This window comes from Pipra filicauda, unplaced genomic scaffold (genome assembly GCF_003945595.2).
Source record: "Pipra filicauda isolate LSUMZ 115617 unplaced genomic scaffold, ASM394559v2 scaffold363_size724302_pilon, whole genome shotgun sequence".
NCBI classification, from domain to species: Eukaryota; Metazoa; Chordata; class Aves; order Passeriformes; family Pipridae; genus Pipra; species Pipra filicauda.
Window position 1 is genome coordinate 519423 of NW_024104491.1, and position 21078 is coordinate 540500.

A 21078-nucleotide genomic window follows, 5' to 3' on the forward strand; every position below is an offset into this window, starting at 1 on the left:
AGAAAAATATGAGTAACTCCTACCACCCTCCATATTCTGATGCCTTACTTGAAAATTGTTTGTATTAGGCTCCCAGTAATTTATTTATTGCTTCAGATGTTTCTTGTCATTCACAAAGCAGACATAATTTAGTTTCCCATTGGCTTTGATTTAAAGATGCTTAGAACTGTGTAATACAGACTCTCCTTACTTGTTAAGAAAAAAAGTATTCTTCCATTAATTGTATATAAACTGCAGGAAGAGTTTTTATGCTGGTGTGTTTTGCTAGTGCAGGGTGAATTCGTACTGCTACATATTCATTTGTCTTTGAGGTTGTATTAATAATGGAAGGTTTTTTAATAAGTACCTGTTTGTTGCAATAGGCTTACCAAACAAAACAAAAAAAAACCTCATTCAGGGTACTAAAATGTCTTATTGTTACTATGTTACCTGAAAATGTGCATTCATTTTTTATTAGAGAATTCTTGTTTGGAGTCCAAAAATCTTGAAAAGCCGCAGAAGGGAAGTCTATGTCTGGGTAAGGAATTTCATATATTTTGAATTTTAGAGAAAAACTAAGACTTTTCTTTGGTTTAGTGAAATACAGAAATAACTTAGTTTTTAATCATGGAAAATCAAGGAATATATCTTAACTACTGTCTTTAATAGATTGGTCATGTTCTCAGCAATTAATCCTAAAAGGGGCAGAAGCATACATTTCTGTCAGAAAACTGAAATAGCCTTTGAATGACAACACATTTAATTTTAAATTAAAAACTTAACATGTTTACAAAACCTAAGATCTGTATGGAAACCCCTTTAAAATAAAGATCAATTTAGAAAAGGCAAATAAAAGCGTAACAGTCCTTGCAGAAATGGAGATTAAGATACTGCCTTAGATGTTCACTAAAATGTGTCCTATATAATTTTTAAAACATGTTTTTATAATGACAGCAAACATCTTAAAATTACATAAGAAAGCACGTTGGAATAAAACACTGTAGGGTGTGTGGGTGGGGTTTGAAGGCAGTAGAAGTCATGTCCAAACAGGGGACACTCCTAAAACTGTTATGAATAAAATACAACCCTGTAGAAAACATGAGAAGTGACTTGCTGCTTAAGACGTAACATCAATGTGTAAAAACATCTGAAATGGGAGCCTACCTAGACTATGATTGACTTAAGACAGGCATTCTTATTAAATGAAGGATAACTTGTTAGGAAACCTGGATGGAATTTGTACAATTAGAATTAGAATAGAAAGGAATTAAAATATTTATAGCAAACTGCAATTCATGTATACATGCCTGCCAATGTAGTTAACTGTGGTACCAAGAAAAATCAGTATAGGCATATCCCATGTCAGCTTTTAAAAAAGGAGATCCAAGGCATTTGTGCAATGGTAGACTAATAAATCTGGTTTTTCTAAAAGAATAAAAACATGTGCAGTGATGAAGTTGTTAAGCTGTATGTACGTGCAGCATAATGAAAGAGATCCAATACAACCTCTGTGGAAGGAAGTCATGCCTCGCAAATGTGTTTGACTTCTCTGAAGGATGTAGTTAAGGGTGTGTGGGTGAATGCAGTGCATTTGGGTTTCAGAAACCTTTTGGAGAAGTTATCTAACTGGAACTATAAAAGAAATTAAACTCATGGGATAAGGTGTGAATGTTAGAAGGTAAGAAACAAAGGGTGGGATTAAATGGTTAAGTTTTCAAAGGAGGACCACCACCACCACCGTAAATGTGTATATAAAATAATTGATGCTAAATAAGGTCTTGCCACTCAGCAGAGAAATCTTGGTATTTTTATGGAAAGTTCTCTGAATACATCAATTCATTACTGAGCAGGCATCAAAAAGGAAAATACATGATGGAAGTCACGGAGAAGGAACTATAGTGAAAGCATAATTATTTCTTTTATTTTGGAAATTCATATGTAACATCATACATATTGCATGCAGTCTCAGGCAATGTGTCTTAGTTTAAAAAAAAAATTAACAAACTAGAATACCTTCCCCCAAGATCTACTACCATCAGATTTAAGTAGAGTATGAAGATAATTATTAATGTAGATTCACTAAATAGCTGAGATTTTAAAATAGGTTAGAATTCTACATCTTGAAAAATAAAGGTAAATATTACAAAGCCAGTGAATAGAAGTACGATATAATTATAGGTTTTTTTAGTGCCCCTGATGCTAGTAGCAATAAGCTTATAAGGAAGAGAAAAGTTACTATGGAAGCAAAAAAAAAAAAAAAATAGAGGCATTCAGAAAAGGATTAGGATACCTCCTAGGTTTCTTAGCAGCCATTATATGAGATGATTGAATGCAACCCATCATCACATAAAAACCCTGACCTGGTTACATAAGGGCGAAGATCAGTTTGTATTTTGTTGAATTCTCTCTGAAAGCATCTGCTGTGAGTCCCAAATACAAGATACTGAGACAGGTTTTCCTATTCAGTTGATCCAGTTTTATAAAGAATTAAATAGATTAAGCGTCACTGCCAAGAATTTAATCTTTCTGCCGCAGGGATAAACTTGATACGTAACTAAAAGTAATAACTGTTCATATTTTGTTCATATTTCCTTCAAGTTCTAACTTGAGATTATCTTTAAATGGTGCTATAAATCAGCTAATTCCTCCAAAGATTTGAACCAGAGTAGCACAACCTGAGAATATGAAATGGCTCTTGTTGGAAAATAATCCTTACGCACTGGTGTATGCAAAACAGATGGAACTGGCAGCCCCTGTTTAAAGTTAACTTTGGTGCCTCCTCTGTGATAATGTTGTATGCAACTGTAGTGTAAATCAGCTGCACAAAATTATTTCAGCTGTAACAGAAAATACAGAAACTTTAAACACCTCAGTGTACTGAAATCTGGCAGGTGTCATTGGTTAGAAATTACTGTATTTATGGGTGATAACATAGGAGAATTTGTAAGTAGTAGCTAAATTTAATAAGCCTTTTAAAAAATAAAAGATTTCTTTAAACATTCAAGAAATGTTTATTTCATTCCAAATACATTTTTAAGGTCATTGAAGGATGTGCCTGGTTATTTGGGACAGTCACCTTGAAATACCTGACTTCTTTTGTGCTTGGAGTAGCCGATGATGTAAGTTCTCCTATTGGAGTGTCTGGTTGGTGTCTTCCAAAACTTTTATAATTCTTAGTATTTTGAGTTTGACATATTATTGATAAACTTCCATGAAATTCCAATATTTGTTTTGCAGAAATGGGAGAGAGATTGTATATTTGCTTTCTCTTTCATTATGTGTTATCACTTTGAGATGTCATTACCAAAGTTTGTGAAAAGACAAATGTCTTTACTTTTGAGTTAGTAAATATTCCGCATTTGTTTTTAAATGTGGATTTATAGACCTTTGTTTATTTTGTATATCTTCTACCTACACCTTTTATTTACTCAGTTTCTTAGCTCACTCTTCTCTGAAGCTAATTTTTAGGACAGTTTTGAAATGATTGTTGTAACAAGGTTGTCTTGCTTTACTTCAGCCGATTTGTTCTGTTGTTAAAAACTTGTCTGCAGATGTCTATCAAGAGGTAAAAGATGGGAAGCTCGTATTTTAAAATATGACTATATAAAACTATACGCTTCCTTAATCCAATCACAATGATAATACCTCTTTTTCTACTGTTTTCTGCTTTTTATTTGACACCATCCAATCTGTGTTACAGTCAAAGATGTCATTTAATACACTGGAAGTAGATTTTTGGAACTGTTATAACAATATTGTAAATGCATAAACTTCTGTTCTAATTTACATTTAAACTACTTTGCTGTGGAAAACAGGACAGTTTTTGCTTACTGCAGTTTGCATTTTTTTCCTGTATCAGGCTCATATAGGAAATATATTGAAATCTAAATTTATTGGCTACAAGGATTTTGATACATTAATGTATACCTGTGCTGCCGAGTTTGACTTCATGGAAAAAGAGGTAATTTGGTCAAAATATATGATTATGGAAAGGGGAGCTTCTTGGTTTATCTTTGTTTGTAACTTAAAACATCTAAGAACTATCACCTCCTACTGCCATCATAAGTTCAAGGGCGTACTTGTGAAAAGAGAAATTAATGAGCTAAAGCTAAATTTAGCTGCTTTTATTGCATTTAATTGAACTAAAAACACTGTTTTGTTTTTGGATCTAAGAAATATGCTTGCTTGAATGAAAGAAGTCCTTGCTCAGGGATAAATGAAAGGTTACAGATCTGCAAACTTAAGAGTTTATGTGGCTCTCAGTGACTGGTTTTGAGTATATGGAAAATATACAGAGAGCTGCAAAGGCCTTATGTCGTAGATTTAGACTACAGAACAGCACTGAAACTTCATAATATGGCATTAGCAGATGTTTTTTAGTTCATCAGTATCTAGGTATGCATTTAGAATGTTTTTAGATTACTCAACCCATAGTACTCAAATTCAGATGAGATACAATCTACTTCTAGGCTTTGAGTGGCTTGCCAAAGAATTAGAAATAATTTAGTGATGACCCCAGTGTTACGATTGCTGGGTAGAGTTTACATTTACGTTTTACTCAAGGAAAAACTCTTTATATTATTTCCTTTTAAATGACCACTGAAATAATTATAGATTAATGGAAAACAATTAATGCAGTTAATTTCCATTTTAGACTCCAGTAAGATACACAAAGACTCTCTTATTACCAGTTGTCCTGGTGGTTTTTGGGGTAATCATCAAAAGGGTAAGTGATTAATGTAGTGAATCACCTTTACCTGGAATTTAGTTTTCAGCTTTTTTAAAGAGATGACTATTTATTTTGAGATGGGAAGAAGTTAGTGTGGTGGGTTAACCTTGGCTGGCTGCTAGGTACCCGCTAAGCCATTCTCCCCTTCCCTGTCCTCATTATGACAAGGGGAAAGAAGAGTTGAAAAATCTCATGGGTCAAAATAAATGTAGGGGGATCACTCTCTGATTTCCTGTAATGAGCAAAACAGACTTGAATTGAGGAAGATCAATTTATTGAGGATGAAAAATAGAGTAGGATTATGAGAAACAAAAGCAAAACTAAAGATGCCTTCCCCTCATCGCCTGGCTTAATGGGTCCCTTCCGTAGGCTGCAGATCTTTTAAGAACTGGCCTATCATAGGTCCTTTCCATGGGGCACAGTCTTCAGGAACAGACTGCTCCAGCGTGGATCCCCCACAGGTTGCAGCTCGTGCCAGAAAACCTGCTCTTTTGTCGGCTCTTCTCCATGAGCTGCAGCTCCTGCTAGGAATTTGCTCCCTTGTGGGTTCTCCATGAATTTCAGCATCCTTCAGGGCACATCCAACTGCTCTGGCATGGAGTTCTCCACAAGCTGCAGGTGAATATTGCTCCACTGTAGTCCTTCATGGGCTGTAGGGGGAAAAAACCTACATCACCATGGTCTTCTCCAAAGCTGCAAGGGAATCTTGTGGCACCTAGAGCATCTCTTCTCCCTCCTTCAGTGACCTCAGTGGCTTCAGGGTTGTTTCTCTCCCATTTTTCTCACTGCCCTCTCTTAAACCTGCTGCACAGTTACCTTTTCTTAAACATGTTATCAGTAGAGGCCCCACCAGTGTCACTGATGGGTTCAGCTTTGGCCAGTGATAAGATCTGGTTTGAAGCTCTCTGGAAGTGGCTCTCTCTGACATGGGGGCAGCCCCCAGTCTCTTTTCACAGAAGCTACCCCTGCAGGCCCCCTGCTACCAAACCTTGCCAGGTAAACCCAGTACAGTTAGATAAATTACAGGTTTTCAAAAACATTTACTTCAAATTCTTTGTTCTCTATATGAAGATTTTTGCAAAGGTTCAGTCCTGAGTCAGTGGTAAGATTTGCTCTGATGTTGAGTACCAAAAATATTTCTGTCACCTAGCTGATGAATACTATAACTGGAGTTTATAACTGGTTTTGTAAGTTTGATTATGTATAATTTGCATAAAAACAACTTACAGTTTACACAGGAACAGATGGGATAACTGCTAACTGCCTGGCTAATTAAACATCCTCAAAAAGAAGTTTTAGCTAAAACATTGCGTGTCTTTTATCTTAGCATTTTCTCAAAATGAGATTACCAAGGTGTGGTTTAATTTAGCAAATGTTGAAAATGCTTTGGAATGCTTTTGAAAGTTTATTTATATTTTTTGTTCGCTCATGTTTTCTCCAGGCAATTAAATCTATTATGTGGTCCTTATCTCAGACAGGCCAATATGAGAGGTAAGTATTGCCTTCTTTTTTAATGTAAAACTGAATTTTCTGTGGAAAGTTCATTTGATTTGCTATATGCTACATAATTCAGAATTCTACATTATATTGGTCCTTTTCGAAGGATGAGTTATGTATAGTCCAGTAACTGATTGGCTTGGATGCACTATATGTGGTATTTTTATATGGTATCTAAACCTAAGGTTAGCTGCTGAACTCATTTTAGACATGTTAACCTATTTAAGCCTAGATTTTTTATTTAATAATTTACTTTTCTGCTCTGTTCCTAAACCAATATTTATATATCTTTTTGCTTTTTTACTATAAATAGTGAATGCAAATTCTTTTCTCCCCATTATTTTTTCCCAGGTTATAAAGATACATGAGTTTAATCCTTAGGAAGGGATCCCAACTGTATTAATTTTATTATCTGAATATCTAATACATACTCTACCTATCAGAGCTGTTTGACATCACTTGTTGATGCCGTGCTAAAGAGAAATCAGTTTGTCCAGTTGAGTGTCATCATTTCCCTGGCATGTCTTTCTGCTCCCCGTTTTTTTGTAAAATACCATTAATCATTTCAGTGGTCTCTGCTATCTGTCAACAGATGTGAGCAGGATTCAGCATCCTATCTTCACAGATGATTTTGGAGAACAACAAGTGTACAAGATTTTGACTCTTTTCACATTTGTATTTCTGTCTGACAATCCAAGATCAATATATGAAGTGCCTGACTGACTCTTCTTTTGGTACCAGTGTTCTGCTTCTTTTCAGTGGTGCCCAGTGACAGGACAAGGAGTAATGGCTGTAAATGAAAACACAAGTTTCACCTCAGTTGAGGAAGAACTTCTTTCTTCTGTTGAGGGTGGCAGAGTACTGGAACAGGCTGCCCAGGGAGGGCATGAAGTCTCCATCTCTGGAGACATTCAAAACCCACCTGGACACATTCCTGTGTTGCCTGCTTGAGGTGACCGTGCCTTGGCAGGGGCGTTGGACTGGATGATCTCCAGAGGTCCCTTCAAATCCTAACAATTCTGTGATTTTTTTTTTTTTTACATTACTGAAGTTTCATTTTCTAAATAAGCTGTTCTATAATTAATGGAATTAAAAAAACATGCTAAAATTAATATTCATATTTCCAAATAGATACAGGGATTGAGGAAGATAGTTACTGATTTGCAGTATATTTAAAACTTTCACAGAGTGAAAAAAAATTCTGTGCAGACATTGACTCATGCTTACTGGATTAGTTATGTTGTCTAATGCCCCTATGATGATTTTGAAATAAAACCGGTGCTTCTGTAATACATAAATAATGTGGGATTTGGATTTTTTTTTTCAGAGAAGAGCGTTTTAACCATGGTGAGGTAAGATTCTTTTTCTACACAATTTTTTAACTTGTACGTTAATGCAAATACTCAATATTGAAATGCGGGTTGTAATGGTGTGATGCTGATAAACATGCTTTATTTGAAGCTAAGTATTCACACCTTTTATTCACTCATCTTAAATTGCATCTGTTATGTCACCAGAATAATTCTGGAATGTTGAACAAAAAAATATACTGGCTAGTGGGGGTGACTGCAGGAGAGGAGTCTTGGCCTTTTGCTATAGCAGTACAAAAAGACACTGAAATTAGTCTGGATCTTCAGTTTTCTCCATATAGACTGAGAAGGAGATTGCTTCCTTTGCTGGGCTTTGACATGATAGATAATGTTAAAATTCTGTTTTGAAACATGCCATAATGAATATAATACTACACATGGTTCTTTTTAGTAAAGTTATGCAAAACAGTGTACTGTGTCCTGCTCTGGAGCCCTCAGCACAGGAAAAAATGGACCTGTCAGGGGAGGTCCACAAAAACAATCAGGGATGGAACAGCTCTTCTATGAAGACAGGCTGAGAGAGTTGGAGTTGTTCAGTGTGGAGAAGACTCGACTCCAGGGAGACCTTATTGGGGCCTTTCAGTGCTTAAAGGGGACCTGTAAGAAAGATGGGAACAAACTTTTTAGCAGGGCCTATTGTGATAGGACAAGGGATAATGACTTAAAACTGAAATCAAGTAGATTTCGACTAGGTATAAGGAAGAAGTTTCTTACAAAGAGAGTGGTGAAACATTGGAACAGGTGGCCCAGAGAGCTGGTAAATGTCTGTCAAGTTGCCTTAGGGGAATTTTAGATTGGATATTAGGAAAAATTTCTTCACCATAAGGGTTGTCAAGCATTGGAGCAGGCTGCCCAGGGAAGGAGTTGAGTCACCATCCCAGGAGGTATTTAAAGACATGTCGATGTGGCACTGAGAGACATAGCTTAGTGATGGACTTGGTAGTGTTAGATTAATGGTTGGACTTTTTCCTAGAGATCTTTTCCAACCTAAATGATTCTGTGATAAGCAATCACTTAGATAAAAGCACTGACTGAAAAAATGCCTCTATGATTTACCACAGCACTTCGACAGGTAACATAGATTCAATGTCAGTAGTGGTGAGTGATATCTGATGCTTTTTAACATTTTCTGAGAATACGTGAGCAAGCTGCCTGTGACTGTGTGATTATCAAGGATGATTTTATTCTCTACTTTCATTCCATACTTGGGTATTCTGGACATTAAACAGCAAGGTCTCTTGACTTCTGTAAAGAGGTTATACAAGAAATTTTACATTTGTCTGTTGTTTAAGGATTTTTTTTTTAATAGCTAGCCATTTCTCCAGCTCCTTTTGATTTTATTGTTAATGTTTACCTTCCTGTTGTTCCATTCCTTAGCATACTAGATACACTTTAGAAAAAAGATAAGAGAAAGTCATTATTACTATCTGAAATATGAAGATCTTTACTTTGATTTGTACTTTCAGACAAGCTCATAATTTGTATTGAAAATGAAGTTGTGTGTTTAAGACAGAAGTGAAAAGTATGAAATATTATGCTCCTTTCTTGTGGTTTTTTTTTTCCTTTCAGCTGGTATTCCATGCATTGCAGCTGTTGGCATACAGTGTCCTAGCAATTTTAATCATGAGACTAAAACTGTTTTTGACACCACATCTATGTGTTATGGCTTCCTTGGTGTGTTCAAAGCAGGTAAGATCTCTTTTATCCTGTAGCTATCTCAGTACTTACAGTATTACAAAGATGTTTGTCCTAAAGCAGATTTCTCTGCATGTAATTGCTGAACCTGAGGGTAGCAGTTAAAAATAAAGCAGGTTATATTGCCTGTCAAAAAATAGTTCCATTCTCACTTCTTCCCAAATAAAGTAAATGTCATGTTTTATGCAACTTGTCCAATTGCATTATTATATGAGTTAACATGCTGTGTACTCAGCTTGAACATAGGGAGACATATACTAGATTTTACTGCATTTACACACCTCTATGCCATTGCAAGTTTTTATTGACCATTAATTTTATCTAGTGTTTGACTTTGTTTACACTGTGTTTTCACAGCTCTTCAGAGCTTATTGCCTTGCATATTTTTGTCTGTTATTTCTTTCTAGAAGTCTTGTTTGAAGTCTTGCACGTTGAAAACATTTCAGTCTTAAAAATCAAAGTCATATATCTAACTCGGATTTAATCTTTCTAGTTTGAAGTCATCTATAACATAAAATGTTACTAGATTTTCAATCTATATTTAAATAGCTGTTTTAGAAGGTTTGCACTTGCAGCAAAAGTAGGGTAAGTAGTCTTTTGTCTGGGAAGCAGAGAGGGAGGCAGATAGAAAACTGTCTGAATGGCTGAACCCAGAGGGGGGTGATCAGTGGTGCATGGTCTGCTTGAAGGCCAGTAACTATCAATTTACCCGAGGGGTCAGTGCTGCGTCCAGACTGCTCAGTGTCTTTGTTAATGGTCTGGATGATGGGGCAGAGAGTACCCTCAGCAAGTTTGCTGATGATACAAAACTGGGGGGAATGGCTGGCTCTTTCAAGTGGTGGCCAGTGACGGGACGAGAGGCAGTGGGCACACAGTGAAACACAGGTGGTTCCCTCTAAACATCTGGGAACTTTTTCACTGTGAGGATGATTAAGCACTTGCTAAGTTAACATGTGCATGTTATTTACCTGTGTTAGACTTCTCTCCACAATACCATTCACCTTTCCAGGTATGACTGTATTAGTGTGGGTGCCTGATTTCACCAAGGCAGCGTGTTTTTAGCAGCCATTTTGCAGAGTGATAAGAGCACAATTTCAATATTCTGTGTTCATAAGATGATGCCTGCAAATATTTGGATGACCTACCAGTCAAGTTTAACAGTAGAAGCAGAGGCTACTTTAATCAGCTGTAATGTTAATACATTACACACATATTATTTCTGGAGGAAGGACTCTTCTTCTGGTACACTAGACATGCAGATGAGCAGCAGCATCATGCTTTAGAAACACTGAAGCATCTGCTGGCTTGTTCTCAGTAGTGAAGGAGAAGGCATGTACTCTGGAAAAGTCTGCTTGCAATCAGGACAAGTTTTTAGTTTTGGAAAGGAAGTGTGTTACGGACTGCCTGACAAGTCCTCACTCTGTGGTACGCACTTTCAGCTCAGCTCTGCTAAGAACGTGAGAACCGTTAATTCCAGGCAACCATGAAATTCCAGTTTGCTCTGCTACAAACATACTGCCTTTTGCGCCAGTGTAGAAATTTTCCAGGGAAAGAGGTGTGGTCAGAGAGCTGCTGTACCTTGCTGGTATAATCAGCCCTTTGGGGATTATTACCAGCCAGTGCTTGATTACTGGGAAAATGAAAAAGTAGTGTAAATAATTACCTGTTTGAATTTTTAATGCACATGCAAACTGGGCTTCATATTTTTCAATCGGACCCTGACTTCAAGGAGAATTTTGTATGAATGAATGAATCCCAAAACAATGGAGATACTCAAAAGCTGTCTGGACATGGACCTGGGCACCTGGCTCTGGGTGACCCTGCCTGAGCAGCAGGGCTGGATCTTCAGAGGTCTCTGTGAAGAGACACTCTGCAGTGATTTTTTAGGAAGTGTCTTAAAGGTGAATTAGGGTTGTATGATGAAGGCAGTTACTGTCTGTGAAACAGCTGATGCCTGTGTCAAACAACGGGAAGATACGTTAATGAGACAGAATTATGCAAAGAGGAGAAAGCTATCCCATATTATACCAGCTGAACAAATGATTGTTTCCTAGAAAACTGAATTGTTTCCCTGCAGGTTCTCTAAGGGAAGGACAGTTCTTTATAATACTGGACGGGTTACACAATATCAGTCTGCTTAAGCGTTGTGCTCATCACTTTCTTCATGCCTGATTTGTTATTTGGCCTAGGTAGAAGTGCTTAGTGTTGGCCAACATCAAATCAGTCTGTACAGTTAAAATATAAAATGCTAAAAATTTGTCAAAACTTCTTCAAAAAGTAACTTTATTTAGCTACCTTGTAACTGAGCATTGGGACTTGAGTCTTGAGGAATTTTGCTCTACGTACTTGCTGTTCTGTAAGGTTCACAGGTGTTCGGTTTTCCAGTTCTTAGTTGTTCTTGAAATACTGGCAACCTCTTAGGTGGTCTGGTTATTTCAGTAATAGCAGTTACACTGGTTAGATTTCTCCAAATGAACTTTCATGAGGTGTTTCTAAATAATTTGAAATGAAGTTTCTTTTCAAAAGTCAGAAAAGCAAAAAGAAAAAAATCTGTTTTCTTTTAACATATGATTTCTAGATAACAATTACAGTATAAATTAGTCCTGCCCAAAGTTAATTTGTTCTTAGTTCTTGTTTTAATTGTATATTTTCTAGAAGAAAATTGATGGGCTTTTCTGCCCTGGTCGTGGTGGTGGTGATAGTGGTGGTAACAGTAGAATTTTCTAGTGAAGTTCAGAACTAAAAGTATTTCTATGTTTTGTGCCACGGGAAAAGGCACCTCAGCCTTCTGAGAAATAAAAAATAATAAAATGTGTACTGCTATTTTTGGCCGCATAGCGATCTTTTTGTTTTTAAAGCACCTGAGTAGCAGCATTTCAGTAATTCTTTCTGAATTGTTGTTTTTTTAGCACTGAAACTAAAGTCATCAGGCCGGTTAATGAAAGCTGGTGCTTTTGGTAATTGTTGTGTGTTGTATCTTAGAGGATGCCACATGTCATTACTATGTAAATATTGAAAGGGAAGATACGTTTAGAGTATTTGGTCAATATTTTTTTTTCTTCTGCTGCCAACTGCATTTTGGCACTTTGGTTGTTCTGCTGTTACCGATGGTTGTAGAGTGAGAGTAAGATTCTCGGGAAGCTGCTGTTGCAGAAGATTTCCTGTTCTGGGAGCTGCCCCTGTTGGACCAGGTGACTTAGGTTCATTGGCATTTTCTTCCTTCTTTGCAGCATCGTGGAAGCATAGTTGGTTTGAAAGAAATAGGTCATGAATGCTAGGGAAGGGCTTCAGATCGCTGTGGTTCGGACAGTTATTCTGTGCAGAAAGTGATGAATGACCAGCTGCCACATATAATACAGCTTGGGAATATCCTGGCCCTGGCTTGGGCCTTAGGAGAAGTACATACCTATGTTGAAGAGTACCTAACTTTAGGTGAACAGTGTAAGTAAAAATAAAATCAATTCCCTTGTCTTGTTATCAATGAAGATTCTTTTGCCTGTTGAGCATGTCCCCTAGGTTGGTCCTGATTGATACCTATAGAAGACAAGCTGGATTTTTTTTCTGATCTGACTGATGTATGCTTTCTTTAGTAGGGAGAGGCTGGTAATCTGCCAGCTGATACAGGACTGGCTTCAGCATGATAGAGAAGTACTGGCCCATAAGGCTGTTCAGCTACAATTGAGCAGACCACTTCTAAGACTTAAGTGAGCAATAAGGAAACCCTTTTTTGGTGTGGTGTTTCTTTTTTTTTTTGTTTCATTTTGTTTGTTTTTATAGGATTAGGAAAATATCAAGTGGTTTTTAATGAGCTTTTTCTGTCCTACTGGCTGCTGAGCAGAAATAGTTTCTTGAGGTTGAGAAGTCTGACTGTATGTGCAATACTGAGTCAGATCTGCTGCAGTGGAGGGAGATGAGAAGGGGAAGATGAGACTTGTGACCAAATGATTGATTAACACTCGGTACGCTTATCGTTAGATGAAGTTTTAGATATTTGAATAAAGTATATGTTAAAAAGCAACAGTTTGGTTTTACAGATGCAAGAAAAAATTAAGGAAATTTAAGAGGCAGTTATCTTATTGTAATTGAGATCAACACTGTCCTTTCATCTAGAAGACCACGAAAGTTTACCTGCAGTGGTATTAGTATAACTAATATATTTGGAGGCTAAAGATTATTATTGTGCACATGGAAAAGGAATTTGATATATTTTGTTCTTTCAGCCCATTGAATCCTTGTACTTTCCATTACCATCATCTTGTGGCAGCTAATGAACAATAAAAATAATAATGTACTTTTTTTAAATAAAAATATTTTCATTGTTTGGAATGCTTTGTAAGGAAAAAGTGACCTGATGTTGATTTTCACTGGAAAGTAATCCAGTTTGTAACACATTTTAAAGAAAGATTTTTAATGAAGGAAAAAGGAAAAAATAAGTGCATCTTCGTGAAGGGAGTAAAGTCCCATCTTCTCTACAACTACATTTTAGGTATTAGAAACCTGTGATTAAAACCTTTTCTTCTCTCAGTTGAACAAAGATGAATAATTAAGCAGAGGTGTTTCATACTGTAATATATATTAGGTTCCTCATAGAGAAATAAAAATGAATTGTTCTACATACAACATTACAGAATTGTTGTCTAGGAATTAATCGATTCTTGCATTTCAGTTATTTGGATGGCTCTTCTATAAAATCCAGCCCAAAACGTTGGTCTTTGCTATTTTAGCATTGATGGCAATAGAGGGATCTGCAAACCTTCAAACTCAGTGGAACATCATGGGAGAATTTAGCAATTTGCCACAAGAAGAACTTTTGGAGTGGATAAAAGTCAATACCAGACAAGGTAAACTGTTTAATAGTGTAGAATGTTCCCCATTTACTGTGAGATCGAACCATAGAACTTGTCATGAATGATTGCATAGGTATTGCTACAGTTTGTGGCTTTGCCTTGGGACAGGCCTAAAGCCAAGTCATATATACTTGTCTGTATAGAAGCTACTTCAAATGAGAAAAGCACTGAAAGCTTGCTTTTTAGACTGCAGGCTACTGGTCTGGAGGTTCTAGCCACTGATGTAGTATTTCAACAAAAGCCTCTTTGCCAAGTCCAATTAAAATAGGTTTTTGCTTAAATGACACTGGTCCTGTATGTGGGTCCATGATCACCATTTTGCTAGAAGAGAATTAAAAATGTGTCTGTGTTGTGGTTGCACCACTTCTTTCCCTAAAATAAGTAAAAGTGTCAGAAAACTGGCTGGAAACAAAGTAAAATACGTTCAAGCCAAAGTGGACTGACATTTTATTGCCCATTTAACACTAGCATAAGAAGTGACAAAGTGAGTTGTCGTAATAACTATGTTATTCTACCCGTTCAAGAAAAATAAGATGCATTAAATCTTCATTCTTAGATGCTGAGTTATCTAATGGCTCATGTTGAATTCAAGGTTAAAAAGAAAACAGATTTTGCACATCTCCTGTTCCTGCCGTGTCCCGCCTTCTAAAAACTCTATGTTTTTTCTAGAGGATTACTGTTTAGGTATTTGAACTGTTTCTCTACCTTTGCTGTTCGATTCTTCATGTCAAACATGCCTTTAATTGTGCATTTCAGATGCAGTGTTTGCTGGAGCAATGCCTACAATGGCAAGTGTTAAATTGTCTACACTGCGTCCTATTGTAAATCATCCTCACTATGAAGATGCAGGTTTAAGGTAAATTTTGCAGTTGAGGGTTTATTTGTATTTGCTATTAATTCTCTTAATGTTTGCAGTATACTCTAGGAATGGCATCATGTTATACTGTAAAATTTGTTAAAACCCCATAGAACTTGGTTTGCTATTTTAGTCAGATTGAAAAGTCACGCATTATTTCTTCAGGATTTGTGTTCATCTGAAGGGATATACTGTAGGGATAGATATGGCTTCAAACTTATATACAAAACAAATTGGAATTAAATTATGGAATTGAATTTAATGTGTACTGTTATGTCCTTTCTTCATTCTAGTTACTCCTGACATTGTAGACAGGTTTGATTTTTTTCTCAAGATAGCTAGTTTAGTTATTTCTATTAGCTCTCTGTGACTGGCTGTCATTTGTTTTGTGATCATTTGTTAATTATTGAAATACTAAGAGTAGTTGAAAGTGAAATTTTATAATGGAATTACTAAGTTTTCTACTCTGTTATTTTCAAAATCAGGATATTTTGCGAAACTGAATTGATTTATCGGAAAAGGTCAAGAACTTATTCTAATAAATTTAATATTGTAGCATCATTTTTTGTTAATTTGGTAAAACTGGTTAAAAAACCCCAACACACAACAAGAAAACAGCAAGATAGAGAGGGATAAAAGAGAAAGGGCAGGGATTAATTTTATGTACCTTATGTCCTTAGTCCTCTGTTGGCATTAACTTGCTTTAACTTTTGGTCTGCCCTGAATTGGTCAGGCAGTTGGACTAGATGATTGATGTGTGTCCCTTCCAACTGAAATATCCTATTTTATTCTAGCTACAAAAATATGGGACAGGGAATGTCTGGAGAAAATAAAGTACCGGCAGTACGGTATCAGAAAATGAATGTGAGTTAACAATGTCGTGCTTTGCACATTCAAAGGTGGATATTACTGGGTGATATAGAATGGCCTGGGCTGGAAGGGACCTTAAAGGTCATCTAGTTCCACAACAGGATCATGGTGTTCAAGTGCTGATTTTGCTTGATCAGCATAGGTGAACATCAGGTCTTGCACTCTGCATTTAACAAAGTCTGAAAAAGGGCAGTGAGTGTGACCTTTTGCGGAGAGGCTCGGCGAATGATTCCTTCTGATCACCTACAGTCCAAGCAAGGTTGTTTCTGGCCTTCAGTATTATATAATGAATGCATTGCTTTGACATCTTCACACTTTCTGTTCACAGTAACCATGGCTCTTGTTACTAAGTTGTCTCCTGCTACAGAAAAATCAAAGGACTGTAAACATTGTGCTTGGAATCATTAGATTTGTGAAGAAATAATCACATTTAAGCAAATAGTACTATTAATGTAAACTTTTTTTTAGCATAGTTATCTTGTGAAAAAAAAAAGCCTTCCTCTCCAGTCTAAAGTTAAAGCTTACATTCTCATGCTAGATTGCTAGCTAACTTTTGTATTATTCTTTTTGAAGGGCCAGAACTAAAGTAGTGTATTCCATGTACAGTCGAAAACCTGCAAATGAAGTAAAAAGAGAATTGATGGAACTAGGAGTGAATTACTACATTCTTGAAGAGTCATTATGTGTAAGCAGAAAAAAGTGAGTAGTCTCCCTCTTTCTCACAAGAATGACACTCCGCTCAAAAATTCAGTATAAGATTCATACCAAGTGGTAGTTTTGAAATGTTGGTCTGTACTTTAAAGTGTCAAAAATACATTTTTGTCCAGCATCTAGATACCTGGCCTTTATCAGAAACAGTGTGGCCAACAGGTCCAGGGAAGTGATTCTTCCCCTGTACTCAGCCCTGGTGAGGCCACACCTGGAGTACTGTGTCCAGTTCTGGGCCCCTCAGTTCAGGAAGGATATTGAGGTGCTGGAGCAGGTCCAGAGAAGAGCAACAAGGCTGGTGAAGGGACTTGAACACAAGTCCTATGAGGAGAGGCTGAGGGAGCTGGGGTTGTTTAGTCTGGAGAAGAGGAGGCTCGGGGGAGACCTCATCACTCTCTACAACTACCTGAAAAGAGGTTGTAGCCGGGTGGGGGTTGGTCTCTTCTCCCAGGCGGCTGTCAGTAAGACAAGAGGGCATGGTCTTAAGCTGTACCAGGGGAGGTTTAGGTGGGATATTAGGAAGAAATTCTTTACAGAGGGGGTAGTCAGGCATTGGAATGGGCTGCCCAGGGAGGTGGTGGATTCACGGTCCCTGGAGGTTTTTAAGATGAGACTGGATGTGGCACTTAGTGCCATGGTCTAGTAACCATGGTGGTAGTGGATCAAGGGTTGGACTTGATGATCTCGGAGGTCTTTTCCAACCCACATGATTCTATGATTCTGTGATTCTACTATTACAGTTACAGCACCTCAGCTTTTTTTCTTTTACTTTTGTACTAGTGATACTGTTTCCTACTGCAGTGAGCTAAGATGTGTAGAGTCACTGCAAACATGAATACTGTGTTTAGGTTTAGGTTGGATATTAGGAAGAAATTCTTTACAGAGAGGGTAATCAGGCATTGGAATGGGCTGCCCAGTGAAGTGCTGGATTCTCCATCCCTGGAGGTTTTTAAGATGAGGCTGGGTCTGGCACTTAGTCCCATGGTCTAGTAACCACGGTGGTGTTGGATCAAGGGTTGGACTTGATGATCTCACAGGTCCTTTCCAACCCAGCTGATTCTATGATTCTGTGATAATTGGCTTTACTCATATTGATAACCTTGTGTTCTTGGTGTGCACCTGAAAAGCTGTGTTGTATGTGTGAAAAGATTCACTGAGGAAACAAGTCATTGTTCTGTAGTGGTAAGAACAGATGTATGTGTATAATGAAAGCCTAGTATGAATAAAAGGTGCAGAGTAACACATAGTTGGAGTACCAAAATATTATGACTGCTAGTCACTAAAAATTTTGTCACATTTAAGCTGTCCTTCAGAAAGAGCTATGTTTTTTCCTTTTTCCCCCCCTTGATTTCTCTTTCTGCCCTCCAGAAAACAATCAGTTTGGATTTTTGATTTTATTTTATTTTATTTTCATTTAGAATAAAATTAAATGTATATGTTCTACTTCTTTGCTCTTATCTTTGTTAAAATTAGAAAATTTTCAGTAATTCTAACTTTGAAAGACAAATTTATGGAATTCTCTAAAATTCCAGGGAATTTATGTTGGCTATGGTTCTTAATAAAAAGCAAGAAGTTACTTTTTTAAGGTGTTTTATTTCCTGAATTTTCTTTAGAAATGTTAGGAATGTGAATATCACCCCCCATTTTATAAGACTTAAGGGTCTCTGGTAACGTATATGGTATAATTTGTGTTGTTTTATATGCTTTCTACTCCAAATTAATTATTTAATGATTACATAACTGCAAAAGCAGATCCATTTTACACATTCTCAATATTATTTTTAAATTACTACTATATTTACTGGTTTTGTAATCTGATAATGTCTAGTATAAAGACAAACTTAAAAAAATATATGTCACAATCAAGTATTCATGGGGCATTATTAAACTGAGTTCAGGAAGCTAAATGTTTGGGGTTTTTTATGGCATTTCTTCATTTCTCTTTTCATATTCGTATGTTTTCTAGGCCTGGTTGCAGTATGCCTGAAATTTGGGATGTCGAAGATCCTGCCAATAGGGGAAAAATTCCTTTATGTACCCTTATGAGCAAGAATTCCAGGCCATATTTCATCACAGTATTTGAAAATAGCAATTACAGAGTCTTGAAGATTCCAAAGGAATAACATTTCAATGCAATGAAGCATCGGTCTTTCAAATCTTTAAACTATTAACTATAAGAATTCTAAATCAGAAATACCTTTTCTACTAGACTTAAAATGGAGAAATGTGTATTTTATTTTTTACCATTTTAAGTGAATTCTGATTATAGAAATATCTTAAACCTAACAGTTTGAATTTCTATTTCAGGGTCAGTCCCTTGAGATTTGCTATGCAAATGATTATATGTTTGCACATTTTATTTAACACTGATCCAAAAAGAGTTAAAAGTAGCTATGGAAAAGTTTGTAGGCGGACTTGAAACTTCGTTTTTTTTGGTGCATGTTCCTGGAATCCTATTGATATTAAAAAAGAAGACTAATAAGGGTAATATTTGCAGTAAGCAATAGTTTAGCTTCTCAGTGTCCAAGGGTTTTTAGCATTGTTATGCATTCACAATAAGCTGGCATAATATACATGAAATTTTTAAGGGAAAATGCTTTATTCAGGAAAAATCTGTCATAGCCTTAGAAAGATACTAAAATAAATCCTTCACTGCCTTAACTAGACCTTCAGCGCCTAACTTGATAAGAAATTACTTTCAAAATGTATTCCCTGTTTTATTTCCCCATATATTAGATCTTCCCTGGACTTTATCATCAGCATTAAAGAAAAATTAAGCCCCAGTTGTGAAATGGGTGTAGTCAGTCGTGTGGGTGTAATTGCTTCAACATTATTAGACTGGTTCTGCAGTTTTTCTGTCATCTTGGTGTCACACCAATATTATAATTAGATAGAGAATTCACTTTCCAAGATACCCAGTGCAAGGACACCCTTTAGTCGTTTACCTGACCTGGTAGAATTTTTGTATGTTTATTGCCATTGGGAAGTATCACAGTAATTGTGATTCTACAGTATAAGACTTCTCAAGTCTGATGTTTCGCTGTATATCATTCATGTTTTGGATTTGTTTTGACTTAGTTTTTTTTTTTTTTGTTCAGACATCAGTCTATTGATATGACTGATCTTTTTAGCCCTAATAGCATCTAGCAATTCTAGGTGCTATAGGATACCATCCATCACGCCTATAACAGTATCAATTAAATGGGAACCTGTGATAAAGTAGTAGTATAACAACTGATCAGTATTGTAAAACTTCTTATTTTTTTAAAATCTGTTTTATTGAGAGGGTGAGGGAGAATGGCTGAAAATGCATTAGCTTTTTAACTTTTACAGAATAGCTTTTGGAAAAATTTCTATAAGGAAACTCACAAAGAAAGGGCTTTTGGAAAGTCACTTTTTAAAATGTTAATTGAATTCAAGGAAGCAGGAAAAAAATCTTTATATAAACATTGTGACTAGTGTTTCGGCACAAAAAGGTACTGTATTTTTATGAAGTTTATGCCAACTGTTGACATGTACTTATGTGGTTAAATAAAAAAGAGAAAGATGGAAATTGTTCTCACGTTTCTGATGGATGTTACACTTGTCTCTTATGTCCGTAAACTGAAGTTTAATACAGGTACCGCAGCAGATAACGATTGAAGCTGAACCTTCAACTAAACCCAAACCCACACACCTCTTTCTAGCCTCCTTTTTTATTCAAAATATCAGTGCAGGAATATTTGAAAAGGCATTGAGAAAATGTCAAATACTTATTTAGAAAGCAAAGTGAACTTGGAAGGCAGTTCAAAATTATTCCAGTTTTGTTCTGAGTTTCTAAGCTCTAGTAATCAAGAGTGAAGCTCTAATACTGGTAGAATGAAGAAACATTTGAAAGTTAAAGTTCAAATATGTGCTTTAGTAAAAATGTTCATCGTTTGGTGAGGAGGTGACTGTTACTGAGTACACAGCCAGACACTGTAAATTTTCAGCTTGTCTTGAGGTATATTATGCTGTCCCTCTCTTTCAACTGGATAAACTCAAATAATTATTGTCATCTGATGTTAATCTGATAAAATTTAGTCATGAAAAAATGTGAAGTAAAAAATGCAATATATAATTTTGGGGAAGAAATATGGGAATTCTTGAATCGGGTGTCTCATGTTATGAATTTCTTATTGTCTCAGTAATTTGCTCTCAGTTTCAAAGGAAAGAATTTGAGTTTAAATAACATCTTACACGTAGGACCACCATGTTAAACATTAACCTTATCACTGCAGCTTGAACCAGAAAACACAGCTTTGAGACTTCTGAGCTCTCACTGAAGTTGGTTTTCCCTTTGCAAGATCCTAATCAATAAACATGTAACACAAGTAAGTTCATCACTAAATATGTGCTGGCTTTGAAGTAATTTAGACACAAGACTGGAATACTTCCATACCTGAAAACAGTTTCTATTCAATTTTAGTAATATTGGATCATTGTGCTGGTTTTGGCTTGGATCTTATGTTTTGGCAGAGCCAAGGTGTGCTGCCACACTGGCAAAGA

The 21078-nt window shown here is 36.4% G+C and overlaps 1 protein-coding gene across 1 annotated transcript in view; it reads left to right on the forward strand.

The window, feature by feature from the left end:
- The window catches only part of DPY19L1 (dpy-19 like C-mannosyltransferase 1), a 45908-nt gene extending 25804 nt beyond the window's left edge, over window positions 1-20104 (forward strand). Inside the window, exons 13-23 of the mRNA XM_027729089.1 lie at window positions 458-517; window positions 3018-3098; window positions 3839-3940; window positions 4634-4705; window positions 6150-6199; window positions 7533-7557; window positions 9145-9264; window positions 13937-14111; window positions 14874-14973; window positions 16417-16542; window positions 18518-20104. Coding sequence (XP_027584890.1) covers window positions 458-517; window positions 3018-3098; window positions 3839-3940; window positions 4634-4705; window positions 6150-6199; window positions 7533-7557; window positions 9145-9264; window positions 13937-14111; window positions 14874-14973; window positions 16417-16542; window positions 18518-18674 — 1068 coding nt within the window. The 3' untranslated portion in view covers window positions 18675-20104. The remainder of the gene's footprint in view (window positions 1-457; window positions 518-3017; window positions 3099-3838; window positions 3941-4633; window positions 4706-6149; window positions 6200-7532; window positions 7558-9144; window positions 9265-13936; window positions 14112-14873; window positions 14974-16416; window positions 16543-18517) is intronic.
- Window positions 20105-21078: the final 974 nt, after the last annotated feature.